Source organism: Solanum dulcamara, chromosome 1 (assembly GCF_947179165.1).
Source record: "Solanum dulcamara chromosome 1, daSolDulc1.2, whole genome shotgun sequence".
In the NCBI taxonomy this organism is placed as follows: domain Eukaryota; kingdom Viridiplantae; phylum Streptophyta; class Magnoliopsida; order Solanales; family Solanaceae; genus Solanum; species Solanum dulcamara.
In genome coordinates, this window is record NC_077237.1 from 81254744 (window position 1) to 81271049 (window position 16306).

The following is a 16306-nucleotide window of genomic DNA, read 5'->3' on the forward strand; positions in this document are numbered from 1 at the left end:
ATTTATAGAACAACACTTAATACTCTCTCTCTCTTTTAATTTGGCACATAGTATAAAAATTAAAGAAAATTTTTAAATTTTATGATCTTAAATTAAAAATATATCAAATTATCAAAATACTTTAATCTATGATGTTAAACATGACATGTTAAAAATTGAAATTAAAAAAATTGCTAAAAAGAGAAAGAGACATTTTTAAAGCAGATTAAAAAGGAAAATAAACTAAAAATTATTTTTTTGAAACAGATTAACAATTATTTTTCAAGAAAATTGTTATATCATTTTTTTTTTTGAAATAACAAAACAAATCGAACTATTGATATTGTATTATCTACACTAAAATAAATATTCATAAAATAAAATAAAAAATCTTTTAACAAGGCAATGATTGTTCTACGAGGTGAACATAATTTCACTTCAATATAATAATTCACAAGTTACGTAAATTGTATTAAGTAATCTCCATACATACAACACCAACTCCCCCCAAAAATAAAGTAATCCAATTTTTTAATAAAATTTTCCCGTGAGGGATATTCGGATCAAAACAAATTGCCTCCTACATTTCCACTCTCTCTAAAACATTTCTCAAACCATTTCTGTCAATTTCTCTCTCTTGAAGAGGAAAAGCCATAGATATGGAAGCAGCAATGGGATTGATGAGAAGAATTCCACCAAAGCATACAGAAACTGCAGTCTCTGCTCTGCTAAGTCTCTTGCCTGAGCATTCTTCAGATCTCCTTTCTCAAGTTGATCAGCCTCTTCAGGTAATACAACCAAACAACTCTTTGCAATTTGAACTTGTAAAATGCATTATTGAATATGTTCATTTTTGTTATTCGTTGAAATTTTTGTGTGTTCAATTTTGAGAATCTCTGGTTTTAGAGAACCCTAATTTGTTTTAATAGAATATTATTATTGAGCATCGAAATGAAATTGATCCAAATAGAGCGGAATAGATACGGAGGCGTAGCTGTTGTTGTGTGGATGTGCATATTGATTTAGTTTAGTTTCGAGGTAATGATGTCTAGTTATAACTTATACTCCTTTGAGTTAGTTGACTTTGCATTTGTATTGAATGAATTGGTGTTGTGTAAGGATATATGGTGAAAATGTGTTCAGAAGATTTAATGAGTTAAGTTTTCGATGTGCTAAGGTTGTGGCTCCGTGCAAAACAGCTTGACTTAATTGCAACTGCTTCAGTATTTTGGATCTGTAATTTAGTTTCTTGGGAAGTACTGAACACCAAATATTTAGGTTTTGGTTTTGCAGTGTCACTAACTCACATATTTTTTCTATTTGTAGTCACTTCACTCTTCCTCTGACTACTGAAAATGTTATTGCAAACTGCAAAGGGCAAAGTTAATGATTACTTTTCCTGAGTTTTGAAATCTCTCTGGCTCTTTTGAATGTGCGTGTATGACATCACATGGAGGGGGGTCGTCTCAAAAGACGTACAAATTTTTAGAATCCATGAGAATTTAGCTGGAAACAATACACAATGGAAGCAAAGGATCTACATAGGTGATACCAATTAGTTGAGATTGAGGTTTAATTGTTATTATTATACTTCCCATTAGGTCCCATGTTTGGCTGGAGTTTCTTAAATTTAATTAGAAATTACTACAATAATATAGGGATAAGTATGAGATGGAGGGACCTAGTATAAGAGAATCTATAATTATTCAAAAATATAAATTATTGAGTATCGAAATGAAGTGAACAAGATGTAACCAATGAAGAATCTATTTTAGACAACCATATCTAGTTCGATTCCTAAATCCTGATTGATTTGAATGATTGACTTTCAGCGGAAGTTGAACATTCACCTCTTCTCTTCCGGTATTGATAGTGGGATTAACATCGGCACAACTTATCTAGTTCGATAGTGTGACTTCCTATTACTGATTTAATAGAGTTTGGACTTCTGCGCGATACTTCACTTTTTCTCATGTTTTGGATAAGCAATACTTCTCAACTTGGACATGATCTATGTTTGAGAGATGTACCAAATTAGGTCGAGGCTCTTTTTATCTGCATAACCAAGTCAAATAAAATAGCTAACTGCAATCATCACTCTGGTTCAGAATCATCACCAACCACATCAGAAGGTAAACAAAATGATAAAGATAACATTTTTTGATAAAGGAAAAAAATAGATAAGTGAAAGCATGAAAGCGACCTTTCTATTGAAAATGTAGAATCACTTCAAGGACAGGAAAATTGTCATTTGAAATTGTATGAAAGCCCAGAAGACTTTCCTTTTTCAGTGTAACAGTGGTTCCGACAATGGTTCTAACGCATTGTTTCACGCTGCTCTATTAATTAGGGTAATAGGATGTATGAGATATTAATGCAAATAAGTGGTTGCATCATATCTTGCCTTTAGATTTCAGAGGTTTAACCTAATGTTGGATTTTCATTTTCAGATAATTATTTCTTTCTTGCAAAAAAATTGATAATACTTTCTTATACCGAGACCTTACATTTCTTGGGTTACAGTGCTGAACAATGATTTTTGAAGGGGTTAGGCATTTCTTTTGCGGAGCTACCTCTTTTTATCTTGATTATGAGCCAAATTGTATATTATATCTTTCACAGTTGTGCATTTGTTGATGCTGGCTTTTTGAATTGAGGATGGCCAACAGTTTTATGAGAAGATAAATATCCACTGCAAATTGCATTTTGATGTCATTACAAAAGGAAGCATAGTTTTTCGTGGTATTTTATCTTTTCATAAAATTACATTCTTCAAAAAACAAGTTCCGTATATTTTCTTCTCTTTCGCTTTTCATTCTCTTTTCTTGTTGGTTATTTAGATTAGAAAAACTTATATGGATTATGGCCATGATATGTGCATGTGATATACTGGTTTATTACTAGCTTCAGGCTAGAGCAAATGTTGGTCAGTTGTTACTATAAATGAAGGTATTTGAACTCATCAAGTCTCAACATTCGTTCATCTTGATAAACCTAATGTTTTGAAGTTGGATTACAGGTCTTGTGCGATATGGAGTCCGGCAAAGAGTTCATCCTCTGTGAGTATAACAGAGATGCCGATTCATATAGGTAACTGATTAATTGCTTGTATCTAAATGGCATTGGCGATAATGTACGGCATCAAAGCCCATAGTGGATTCTTCCCATACTGTCATTTTGATATGACTCATTAAGATTTCCTTGCTTGCCCAGATATAGAAAATATAGATTTTCACAGCTCATCATGCGCTAGAGATGATTATAATATTTTTATGAATTTGATTTGCTTGGCAGGACTTCCACTTTCTGTGTACAAGTCCTTTTTTCTTTTGCAGCTTCAACCGATTTAAATGTAGGTTTCATCCATGTATTTTCTTGTTATTTGTTCCTACTTCCTCATAGGGTGCTATTTTCATATTTGACCATAAAAGTCTCTAAATATTTGAAACTTGCCTGTACCCTTCACTCCGCTTAAATGGTATCTCTGACTCTTCAGAGGCCTTATATCTGGTAACTTTTTGCCTGATGTTTACATCATGGAGTGTCTCACTAGGCATTGTACCTGAGATGATCCTCTATCACCAAGTAGTCAAAGCCTGTGGGACTCGATCCAACAAAATACTACTCCTAGGCTATATCACCTTTTAATTGTTCCATCATCAAACACTTAAACTTTCCTTAGAACCTCTGATAAAGACAGGACTTGTTATAAGTGTGTCTGATAGGATTTTATAGTTGTAATCTTTTTGCTGCTTTCTATAAATAATTTTGTTTAATTTATTAGGATGAGACTTTTCCAAAGAATGAGACAATTTCTATGCTACATTTGATAGATGTTCTATCTATAACTTTGGTATTTTCACTTGTAGATCTCCTTGGTCAAATAAGTATCATCCACCGTTAGAAGACGCGCCTCAACCTTCTCCGGAGCTGAGGAAACTTGAGGTTGAAGCAAACGAAGTCTTTGCCATCTATCGTGACCAGTGAGGTCCCTTATTTACCTCGTCTTTTCTTCCTGCTATGCAATTGTACCAAGTTTTATAGATGAACCAGCATGGAGACTGCTGTTCAAACTGTACAAAATAGCCAGAAAAGATTACCCAAAATTATGCCTCAGCTAATCTTGTAATAATTCTAATATCTGTACAATCAGCCTCATTTAGATGTTTCAAACTACACCATAAACAAAACAAAAATATAGAATTAACTTTCTTGTAAATGGAGTTGGCACTATCTTCAAAACACCTCCTATTTCTCATGTACAAGCAAGTTCATTATTCCATCATAGTAGCTTCCTCTTCCTATTTCCTTTTCTGGTCCAGCATCTCAACAAGCTGGTTGTTGTTTCTGGCATAACTCACTGCATAATGGTGATGTTCAAGCAAAGCTGCCACGGTTGAGCAATAACTTGGGAGTGCAAAAATATATAACGGATGGTCTCTTCGTCCCGCCCACAAATAAAACATTTGCTACATAATGCAAAATATTATTTTTGTAAATTCCCTTGTGCCAATTAAATTCTTATTCACAAATATTTCGTTCAGCTTGGGTTTAACTAAAGATAAATCTCGGACATCTCTTTCAGATTTTTCTTATTTGTGGTTTCATGTTAACTTATGATTGGACTAGCTAATAAGATATCATCCATACTAGTTTCATCTCTTGGTTAGTTGCAGCATTTTCTGAAGTTTCACTGACCAAAACACTGTTAGGTACTATGAAGGTGGTATCTCATCAGTTTATATGTGGGAAGATGAAAATGAAGGTTTTGTTGCTTGCTTTTTAATAAAGAAAGGTATGTTCTGCTTGGCTTTCCAATAATAAGTATTATTTTTTCTGCTGCTAATTTGCAATTTCTTTTGGGAGGATGTAGATGGTTCCAAGACTGGACATGGTAGAAGGGGGTATCTCCAGGAAGGAGCCTGGGATGCCATACATGTTATTGAGGTATTAGCACCTGAGTAAAGAAAGAGAGAACTTCCGTGGTCTTCTCCTCCTTCTCTTGTTTGTTCATTTAATGAGCATGGCTTAAAATTGTTACCAAATCATTCAGGTGGGACCAGAAGAGGAAGAAATTGTCCAGTACTGCCTGACTAGTACAGTGATGCTGACCTTGACTACAGACAATGAGTCATCAGGCTCGTTCAATTTGTCTGGATCAATTAGAAGACAGGTATTTAATGGATGTTGTTGCAGTTATATAATGCTTTGCTTGTTAAAGATGTACAAAAGTCACTTTTTCTAATACCACTCTTGTCTAAACACGATTTAATTCTAGTTCAATTTCTGAAACAACAACAGACCCAGTGTAATCCCACAAGTGGGGTCAAGTTTTGTGAAAAGTAATTACTATATCTAAGTTTGGTCCTACTGCAGCATCATATTTCCCTTCATTCCTCGTGGAGGAAGAAGGATGGAGATGTTTAATTTATCTTATTTGAGTGTGTCGATTCCAGACTTAATGGACAGGAAGCAGGCATTCTATGTAAACTTGATATTGAGAAAGCCTATGACCATGTTAATTGGAACTTTCTTCTTAAAGTTCTAAAAGATATGGGATTTGGTGTGAAGTGGATCAAATGGATTTCTTTTTGCATAAAGACTGGAAAATTTTCAGTTTTGGTGAATGGGTCTCCAGAAGGTTTTTTCTCTTCAAAAAGAGGTTTGAGACAGGGTGACCCCTTCTCACCCTTTCTCTTTCTTATTGTCATGGAAGGGTTGAACCAGATGTTTCGGATAGAAAAGGAAAGGGGCTTCTTGAAAGGGTTCAAAGCTGCAACTGGGGAGAACAATGGTACTGAGATCACTCATTTACTATATGCTGATGATTCACTGGTTTTTTGTGATGCTGATATCAACCAAGTGAAATATTTAAGAACCATTCTGGTGATTTTTGAAGCGGTATCAGGTCTATGTGTAAACTGGAATAAGAGTATGCTTTTCCCGGTCAACAAAGTGGACAACACCCAAGTGTTAGCAGGAGTTCTAGGGTGTGAGGTGGAATCCTTACCTGCTGTGTATCTAGGGCTGTCTTTGGATGCAAAAAGTAAAGCTCTGGAAATCTGGAACGGTGTTATAGAAAGGTGTGAAAAAAGGTTTTCTAACTGGAAGGGGTAATATTTATCATTGGGTGGCAGGATCATTGTAGTCAATAGTGTATTGGATGCTCTCCCTACTTATGTCATGTCTTTGTTTCCTATCCCTTCTAAGGTTTTGAAAAGATTAGACTCCTTAAGGAGGAATTTCATTTGGCAACGCAACAAAGAAAAGAAAGCAATGCATTTGGTCAAATGGGAATGCCTCATCACCAGCAATCCAGCATAAAGGATGGAGGACTTGGCATTAGAGACCTCAAAGTCCATAACCAAAGCTTGTTGATGAAATGGTTATGGAGATATAACTTGAAGACTAATGCATTATGGAGGAGATTTGTGCATGATAAATATGGCCAAGACGACCAGTGTTTTCTAATCTCGTTAATTGTCCCTTGGAGCTGGAGTTTGGAGAGCCATTAGATCCTTGTGGCCATCTTTGGCTGGAAATATCAGTTTCAAAGTTGTCAACGGGAGGAAAATTCTCTTCTGGCATGACAACTGGCTTGGGCATGGTCCATTAAAAGTTCTGTTCCCAGATTTCTACACTGTTGGTACTTTACCAGATATTATCCTTGAATCAGCTATAAAGAAGTACATGGGTGGAATATCACTTTTAGAAGATTATTACATGATTGGGAATTGGAAAGAGTCGTGAACTTGTTCAAGACCTTGGAATCTTTCCAAGGTTTCAAAGAATCTGAGGATACGTTGTGCTGGAAACCTGGAAGTGATGGAGTCTACACTGTCAAATCTGCATACACCTACCAGATTGGGCAAAATGCACAATTTGATCAGTGGCTATGGAAGTTCATCTGGAAGACTAAGGCCCCTTACAAAGTCTTGATGTTTTTCTTGGCTTGTAGCAAGAGAAGCATGTCTCACTCAGGTAAACTTAAGAAGAAGGGGATTTCATCTATGGTCTAGATGTTGTATGTGTGGTGCAGCCAGAGAAAACAATAGCCATCTGTTTCTACATTGTCCTATAACTGGACAGTTTTGGCAACTTTTTTTGAACTTGGTCGGACTAAGACGGTCTATGCCAGCAACAAGCTGTGAGTTATTGAAGTGCTGGAACTATAATGGTTGTACAGTGAGACAAAAAAAATGGTGGAAACTTGTCCCAGCTTTTATATGGTGGACAATTTGGAAGGAGAGGAACTATATAATTTTTGAAGACAAAAGCAATTCTGTGCAGAAAGTCCAGATGAATTGTATTCTTTTGTTTTATTTTTGGTGTAAAGAAAACTATGCAGAGGAGACTGAATCACTAGTTGAAATAATAGGTTCCTTGTGAAGCAGTAGTCTAAGCATGGTTGGGTTTTTGTAATTGTAGATAGCACTGTTATTGTGCAGATCTAATATATATATACATACACACACATACATATAAATGTTACCAGTTTCAAAAAAAGTGTGGTGTGTTCACACCGTTCTCAAAGAATCATTGACAGTTCTAGTTGCAGATCTAATATATATACACACACACACATACATATACATGTTACCAGTTTCAAAAAAAAGTGTGGTGTTCATATCGTTCTCAAAGAATCATCGACAGTCCTAGTTGTCTCCTTTTTTTCAAATATATTTGTGTGTGCACCTATTTTTGAACATGAATCCAGGTTGACTTGCATGGATAGCCCGAATATAATTCCGTTGCATCTCTTCCGTGACTAACACCATATAGTAGCCCCTTAAAACCTAAACCAATGTTTGTATCCCCTTTGCCCACTATACTAGAATCTTCCCTTTTGTCAAGGGGATTCAATATTTCATATGTAACAATAAAAAATCGTTTTTTACCCTATTTTGGACAATATCATTCTATGGCGAGGGGGATTCAATTTGAACTCCCTTGCCCTAACCTAGCTCAGCCCCTGAGTGGGTTCCTCCATTAAATTGATATCTGCAAGTCCTTGTTCATTCCGTGGATTGTAATTAAGACTTTTAGCTGGAAATTTTAGTACCTTTTCCTAATTGATCCTCCTTTGCATGTATAGATGAGTATGAAGCTCTCTGTTTCAGAGGGTCATCTGTGTAACATGGGAAAGATGATTGAAGAGATGGAGGGAAAGCTGAGAAACTCTTTGGATCAGGTATATGTCTTTACTTTTAGAAGTTCTTTCCCTTTTACCTTTTCTTTGATGTAGTTGATGGTTTATTCTCCTTTGATGTGGCACTAATTAGTTCATCCTAAGACTTAGTAATTATTGAAATCCATGACCCGCACCTTTTGTTATTCTCCCTTGATGTGAGGCACACTTCTCACTGGAAATTGCTTAGTTGGCAGCAGAAAGGTGGAACAAAGGGTGTTATCGGGTAGTGAAATATAGTTTAGGGAAATCATGGTTCACATGGAAAAAAACTTTGGAGTAAGTTTGAATTTATCCAAATTGGTGGAAGGTCTCAAAGGGGATGCTTTAGGCTTTGTTAACAAGAGACCTCTTTTCCTTGTGTCTTTTCTATGTTAAAACAGACCGTGAAATTGAGTTCAAAACCTGTTTAAACCTGCAGGTATATTTTGGGAAGACAAATGAAATGGTTTGTACTCTGAGGCCACCCGCTGAACTGGTGCAAATGAAATTGCCCGACACCTGAGATTTGTTATTTCTTGCCTTTTCTGTTGGGTGTTTGTGTAAACCTTGGCTTGCTTCCATGTCAAAGGGTAGTGGTTGTGGTTGTGGTTGAACACTATTCATTAAATTTATAACTGTTATAACTGATTGTATTATAACACATATGAGTCTTGCAGAATGTCCTAGTTTTAGACTGTCTGAAATTGTTTTCTCACTTTTATTTAAAATGTGGATTATCATACAAATTTATTTCAAGTACCTATTTTGGATCTCAATGAAATACTTGATTATATATAGCAGAGATGTTATGATACCCTGAAACCGTTTTGTGGAAACCCCGATAGAACAGAGTCTCTTTTGTATGGCTCTGTCCTAGCTAGACTCAGTATTTCTGGATGACTTGCATAGTCTGCATTTGGTATATACTACTGATTCATCAAAGCAGAATTGGCTGTAACCGAAACCTTGTTTTTCTGGCACACTAATAAAATAATTTGCCTCTTTCAGTGTCCATATTTCTTACAGAGTATTTAAAGTATGACATTGCTTTTTTTTCCCCTGTTTTGATGAAGGGTATGTCATTTTTTTTTTGGCATAATACATAGAAGACTCCAACTTTAAGTAAGCAATGTAGACACCTCAACTTGTCTTCAATGTGTTAGTTGAATGCTCCAATTTACAAAATAATTATCTATACACCTTCAAAATTTATGTGTCATGTCAGTGTTTGATGTTCACGAGACATGGCGCCTAGTGGGGATGAGTTGAACTATTTAGTCGGTAATTGAATGTCTAAATGTGTACTCTTAGAATCTTTTTGGAAAGTCACCTGGTAATTGGAATTGGTGTAATTATTAGGGTAGTAATTACAATGGCATGTTTGCTTGCCTCAGTGTAATTTCAGTGTAATTATAATTGGTATGTTTGGTTGCACAAGTGTAATTGCAAGATTATATTAAATTTAAAAAATAAAAGTTAATTTTCTAAATTTAAGAATTTATGTTAGACAAATAAGGATCTTTATAAATGATATTAAATTAAATATTAATTAATAAACATATGTTCTTAACTAATATTATAAAAAAATAATTTATTAATATTTTTTAAATTAGTATATTTTAAATAATTTAATCAAATAAATTAAAAGTATAAGATTTTTATGAACATCATGAAACGTATGTTTGAAAAAAAATTTAATATTATAAATATAATGTTATAAAATTATTAAATCATGTGACAAAAATAATCTATCAAGTTTAACTAAAAAATAAATATTTTGCAATGTGAAATATCAAGTCAATAGTAATAAAAAAAATGAAATTGAAAATATGACATAAATCCTAAATTCAAAACAAAAAATTTAACATAATGCTCTTATATCAAATTTTAACACAACGTACATAAATATGATTTTAAAAATTAGAATACTAACAAAATTATTTTTAAAAAGAAATAGAATAATAAATAAATAAATAAATAAATAATATGAAAAATTGTATGGAATGAAAAAGTAAAGGTTGAGAATGAGAATGAAATGAAATATAAATAAAAATATTAGAATAATAAAAATATTTTTTTAAAAAAATAGTAGAAATAAAAAATAAATTAAAATGAAAAAATATAAATATAAATAAAAGAAGAATTTTGAAAAGCTTCATGTAATTACATGATGTAATTACACCAATTCCTCTCTTACCAAGTAATTACTTGATCTACCAAACATATCAAAGAGTGTAATTACACCCAATTACACCAAATCCCAATTACATTGTGACTTTCCAAACATGCTCTTAAAGTTGGAGTGTAAGATTAAACGTTTGTTTATGTATTATTTTTTAATCTTTTGAATGAATTTGTAGGCTATCGTCTTATTCCTGAGTGTTTTGAAGTGTAAGAGAACTTTTAAAAGGAGACAGCCTCAAATTACTTCAAAAAAATATCTTTTCAAAACAGCCTTCTCACATCGCTTATAATCTTTTCCCAGTTGGTTTTTTTTTCTTTTTTCAAATTTACTTACGAGGATCGAAGTAGACTAGATGCACATTACTTGAGGAAACAACTGAATTTGCTCTTATTGTTGACTCTTTAAGTTCCAATATTAAGGAAACTAATATCTCATGCGTATTCATATCGTATTAACGTTATTAGTTATCAATCGCTACAACAGAAAATGGGGCAAGACAAAAGGTATAATGCAAAAACAGATTAGATGAAGATTTTAAATGAAGACAAACAGAGTATTATTGTTCCAAACTATGTTTTGAATTTGACTAACAGTGAAACAAAAAGAAGATTTTTGAAAAAGTTGAACGTGCTAATTGTTTGCAAAAAAATCCTACTTCTAAAATTGGTAAGTCACCCGGTTATTCAAATGGGCATATCAGGTCTGTGCAGGGCAGGGTGCCCCAAGTAAAAAAACAAATGCATAGAAACACTCAAAAAAGGCACAGATTACTTCTCTTAACCAAGAATGCTACCATTGTTCTACATTATCTGGTTAAATTTATGATAATCCCAAATGCATGGACACTGAATACAATGCCAAACCTAAGCTCCACCACCAACAGGCAAAGACACATTAATTTAAACTACATATCTTATACTAATAATTAGAAGTTAAACAAACAAACAAAAATGGGAGCTTTCAAGCTTTCATCTCAGGTTCAGTGGTTGCTGGAGTTGCTGCTTGAGATTCACTATGCTCATGCTTTCCTTCCTCGATTTCTTCTTCAGTGTCGCTATCATCTTCTTCTACAAAAACCGCATCACTATATATCAGACTGAAAATGGAGATAAAACAAGATTCAATCCTAACATATAATAAATAGCCAGTTTACCTTCAGGCTCATCGGCATCAAAATCCCCAGGACCGCCACCCATGTTGAGTTGCTGAAATATCAAGAAAAGGGTAATGTAAGTCCCAAGTTCAGCACAAATCAACAGTAATAATTAGAGTGTACTTATCTGATGAATCATGCTTACCGAAAAGTCGATGTCGCCCAAATCCATATCTGCTCCAGCTGCTGAAAAATTTAAGGTCATGGAAAATATTACCGCAGATTGGTGTTGAAGATCATCAATAAGGCGGAACTGTGATGAAATTTACTTACGTGTACTGTCTTGTTCATCTTCATCAACCCATTTGTCCCAGTCAGCTTTCAAAAACGTTGGTGGTTTACCTTCTTGCTTAATCAGTCTGCTCCACCATTTGTCTTCTGCCTTCTTTACAAGATAGCAGATATTTCTTGATGTAATACTAGACTTGCTCTCCTGAATGATGACCATTAAACGACCGTTTAATGAGAGAGTAAATTTTGGTTTAACATACAGAAATCTCAGCATGGAAAATAGGTGGAGAAGATTTACTCACATCAACATCAATTTTATCAAAGAGATCAAGAACCACTTCATATGGTACATTATCAGCTCCAGCAGTTGCAGAAAACGAGAATTTTCCTTCTGGTTCTAGTTTCTGCTTTACATTCTTGGCATCAGGTAACTCTACTGTGATAAACACCTTGTCAGATCTCTGGGCCCACTTGACAGAAGGATGTCGGCTGAAATAAAATAAGATAGAACAAATATTTTCAATAAGCCAATAGTATCGTTGGGAAACATTCATTGATCTGAACTTTCAACTCTTATAAACCCATAAAGATTGAGTAGTTACATGTTTCTTTCTAATCAGTTACAGTTAAGCAGCATTTCGATTTAAATAACACATGATGTAAATAACTTTACGAAGATAATTGAGAAGGCCATCGGACCACCATAATAACATTATTCTACTCTTAATTGAACTGAATCCATCATTGGAACAGTGTTAATTTTGTTCAAGCCCAGAATTAAACAGTCTAGATAATTTAAAAGATCCAAGACTAGACATCTGAATGTCTGATTCCAGGACTATGCAAGACTAGATGGTTGCGTAAAGTGTGAATTTCTTGCTTCTGGAGCAGAAAGCACTTAGGAAACGGTAGGTAGGAAGAAACAATGGTGCAGTAACTTCAATAAGTGAACTTCAGCAAATAACAGTGCAAAGCTATGAGGTGCTGAAGTAGTCAATTGGCTTAACTTTAAGTATCAACAGCTTGTAAATCACTAATTATCACATTGGTGCACTACAATACGTGACCATCTCATCTAAAAGCTTAAAAGTTTGAACTACTAGATATAAAACACTTATATTTACATAATTGTATCTTCAACATGTCCCACATCCCCTCGTGTGCGGGCATAATTTTATTTATGGGCCAGACACATGGAAATTATGTTAATGGATGATGGTGAGACTCAAATTCAAGACATTTGACTGCTTTGATACTATGGTGGTGAAGAAAATGAACTTTTAGCTAACTCAACTCCAAAGGCTGACTCACGAGGTGAAGATCTAAGACCAGGAGAAAGAAATCCACCCGATCCCACATCGATATAAGACTCTAACACCATCCCTATACGTCCAGAACTGGACATGTGGAGGAATAACAATATACAATTGGGGCTCAACGTTGGATAAACCAAAATTTTGGTTGAGTCTAGCTTTGATTCTCTATATTTATTGAAGAACGTGAGCTAGCTCTTGGACTTGAGATAAAATCGCACTAGCTTTTGGAATTGTGTAATGAAGGTACACCTTCTTAACATGGTAGCAGATCTAATCCCATCTTAAGTCTTTGTTTTACCCAAAGACTAACTTTTAGAGTTGATTAAATAAGACTAACATTGGTATAGTTGATTAAATCAAGTAAAAGATAACAATATGGAGGGCCAACTGAAAAATGACTTATTTGATTGAATGAGTACTCTTTATTAGGAAAACATGTCCTACAACTCCAGCCTCGTTATTAGACCATTAGCACCTCCCACTCTAAGTGACACCAAATGACATTATTTATCAACAATAGAAAACTAAAGACCATACAGGGCAAAATGAAGTCAACCCTTTCCTTTTCCCTTCACCATATTCCCATCACAACTCACTCTAAACCAATTTACATCCACATCCATGTTTAAACAACACAATAAAGTTGCTTTTTTCGAGTCCATACTAGAATCCACGGAAAGGCTTTTTGCTCGCTCTCACTTAAAAATATCAAGAGATGCTACACTATCAAGAAGGCATGTTATCTTAAACTGCAAATACAAAGGAATTGTCTTTTTGGTTCATATATCTATTGAAAGGAGATATGACAAATTGTGTATCTAAACCAAAGCCTTTTTTATTCCTCTTCATTTTCTTTTCTTTTCTAACCATGAGTGTAAGATGAAATTACTATTCCCTTAGTAGCTAAACAGAACAAGGTTAAGAATATCATATTAGATGCTATTCCCCAAAAAATTCTTGCTCTCAATAAAATACACTAGCAAGAAATTAAATTGCGCTGCAATCTAGTCGGAAAACATAAAAGGAGGCAAGAGTACACTCAAAAGAGAAAACTACATTATTAATAGCTTTTTAATAAGTTAAAAGTATCCATAATAAAAACTAAGTGAGGGTCAAAGTAAGTGCAAATTTGTCTATATGACTCTTTGTGTGCAAATCCACAATGATCTATCAAGTTTGTTTAACTATCTATACAACACAAGTTCAGAACATTCTGTCATTACATGAAAAATTGCCGGTGAAATAAGAAAACATCTCTCTTTATATTGTTCTTTTTATTTCCTAACACTCCTATTTTTTCATTCCGTACTCACAAGTTCAGAACATTCTGTCATTACATGAAAAATTGCCGGTGAAATAAGAAAACATCTATCTTTATATTGTTCTTTTTATTTCCTAACACTCCTATTTTTTCATTCCGTACTCACCAAATTAGAACATATTATTTCGGTAGTTTTTACTTCCAGTAAAATCCTTTTCTCTGCCACTAAGGGATAATTTGGTTGGTGGCATAAGTAAAGACAATCCCAACATAAATTTCTGGATAACAAAGACAAGAATTGGTATGCAACATAAAACTCAACACTATGAAAAGAATCTCTGCAATTGTTGGTTTCTCGTATGAAACTCTTCATAATTTTTACAGCATTTGGTCCCCGTTATTACACTCTAAATTGCATACAGGTATGCTTTGTGCAGGAAAATGTGCATTACTTTGGGTGTATTTTTCCCATGTTTGGTTTATTCAAAATATTTCAGAAAACAAGTTCCTTCAAAAGAAATCAGGAAAATGACTTCTCTACTGCAAGTAGGGAAAACTATAAGTGGCATTTCAGGATGATTGTTTCTTTGACTCCCACACCAACCCTGCACCCTGGGGGAAGGGCCATTCAACCCTCCCCCTTCCCTCCCATTAACCAAATCACCTCAGCCCCTCCACCCCACTTTCACACTCATAGTGTTTGCCTAAATTATTTATAGATGCTCTTGGGACAATATTTTCTATCTACTTATCAAACACAAAAAAATAAAAAATAAAAACAATTACGTCTCTTGTACTTCTATTACGTATTTTTCTAAATTGTTTTTATCTTGAGCCAAGAGTCTATCAGAAACAACTTCTCTGCCTAGGTAAGATTTGCATACACTCTGCTCTCCCAGACCCCACCCCATAAGAACTCTGTAGGACTACATCAGGTATGTTGTTATTGTTGATAGAATGTGAAATAAAAATGCTTGCATTAGCAATGCCTAAATAAGACTGCCCTCAAAGTAGACAATCTCTTCAAAAATATATAATTATTTACTGTATAACAATTTATACATTGTTATTCACTATATAATAATCCATATCTCATATTAACCAAAACAGCATAACAATCCCCTATTAATCCTATTATTAGCAAGCAAACTAAATATAACTCAGCCTTCCAATGCACAATAGACAGACAGAGTTCAAGTAAACCAAGTTAATATCCATAACAAAGTAAAGCAAAATCATCAACACTACTTAGGATTTGATTCAAATAATTCAACTGAGAAAACCCACTACTTCTCCTCACCAAAAAAAAAAAATTCCAAGAAAACCTAAAAATGCATACTTTAATAAGGTAAGGCCTCTGTTTATAATTTTCGAGGTTCGTTTTTATTTATTAATAAAAAACTAGCCCTATGCAATCTGCTTACAAACATCCGACATATCCAATGAAATTCACTAAGTAAAATTTGGGAAGGATAGACTTATCTCCGCTGCGGATTAAAAAAAAAAAGCATATTTATTAACACAAGAGAGAGATTTAAGAAATTACCTCATGGTGTTGCTAATGTGAGAGGAAAATTTTTGAGAGCGCAGATGTTTGTGTGTGGCCTTTTGAAATTTACTGAAACGATGGTAGGTTTTGAAGTTTGATTATATAATGCAAAGTTTTGAAATTTGAAGGGTGCTATTGCAAATTTCTAGATACTTCTTCTACAGTTCTACTGCCTAGATATTTGGAAAAGCAAAAACACTATAGGGATAGGTTGTTTGAGTATATTAGTAAAAATAATCATGCGGGGTCGTTTGATGTAAGTGATAAAAATAAATAATTTTAAGATAAAAAATAATTTAGGGATAAAATTTTGTTGTGTTGTTTGGTTATTATATTTGGGATAACTTATCCCATCATTTATATACCATAGTGATAGAATAAGTTATCTCATATATGTTGATGAGATTAATTATCCTAGGATTAGTTATCTGGAATAAGTTATTTCATCATGTATATGGAATA

At 34.0% G+C, this 16306-nt stretch overlaps 2 protein-coding genes across 2 annotated transcripts; one reads left to right on the top strand and one right to left on the bottom strand.

Annotated features, from left to right (window-relative positions):
* Positions 1-522: 522 nt before the first annotated feature.
* On the top strand, positions 523-8946 carry LOC129880038 (probable F-actin-capping protein subunit beta). Its single transcript, XM_055953861.1, has 8 exons — positions 523-767; positions 2999-3069; positions 3849-3962; positions 4692-4774; positions 4853-4926; positions 5033-5152; positions 8075-8170; positions 8589-8946. Exons 1-8 carry the CDS (start codon positions 639-641, stop codon positions 8670-8672), a joined length of 771 nt encoding a protein of 256 aa, XP_055809836.1. The 5' UTR covers positions 523-638; the 3' UTR covers positions 8673-8946.
* A 2110-nt stretch (positions 8947-11056) lies between these two features.
* Positions 11057-16022, bottom strand: LOC129880047 (co-chaperone protein p23-1-like). The gene is made up of 6 exons (XM_055953874.1): positions 15842-16022; positions 12021-12207; positions 11761-11920; positions 11633-11673; positions 11488-11539; positions 11057-11401 (listed from the first exon to the last, which is right to left on the bottom strand). The coding sequence occupies exons 1-6, from the start codon at positions 15844-15846 to the stop codon at positions 11295-11297; spliced, it is 552 nt and encodes a 183-aa protein (XP_055809849.1). The 5' UTR covers positions 15847-16022; the 3' UTR covers positions 11057-11294.
* Positions 16023-16306: the final 284 nt, after the last annotated feature.

What these genes read in the sequence shown, in the direction of transcription:
- LOC129880038 (XM_055953861.1), top strand. Translation starts at nt 639, where the DNA reads ATGGAAGCAGCAATGGGATTGATGAGAAGAATTCCACCAAAGCATACA. An exon ending in AGAGATGCCGATTCATATAG is followed by an intron (nt 3,070 to 3,848) that starts GTAACTGATTAA and finishes TTTCACTTGTAG; the next exon opens with ATCTCCTTGGTCAAATAAGT. An exon ending in ATGCCATACATGTTATTGAG is followed by an intron (nt 4,927 to 5,032) that starts GTATTAGCACCT and finishes CAAATCATTCAG; the next exon opens with GTGGGACCAGAAGAGGAAGA.
- LOC129880047 (XM_055953874.1), bottom strand. An exon ending in TTGATAAAATTGATGTTGAT is followed by an intron (nt 11,921 to 12,020) that starts GTGAGTAAATCT and finishes GTCATCATTCAG; the next exon opens with GAGAGCAAGTCTAGTATTAC. An exon ending in AGATGAACAAGACAGTACAC is followed by an intron (nt 11,674 to 11,760) that starts GTAAGTAAATTT and finishes TAAATTTTTCAG; the next exon opens with CAGCTGGAGCAGATATGGAT.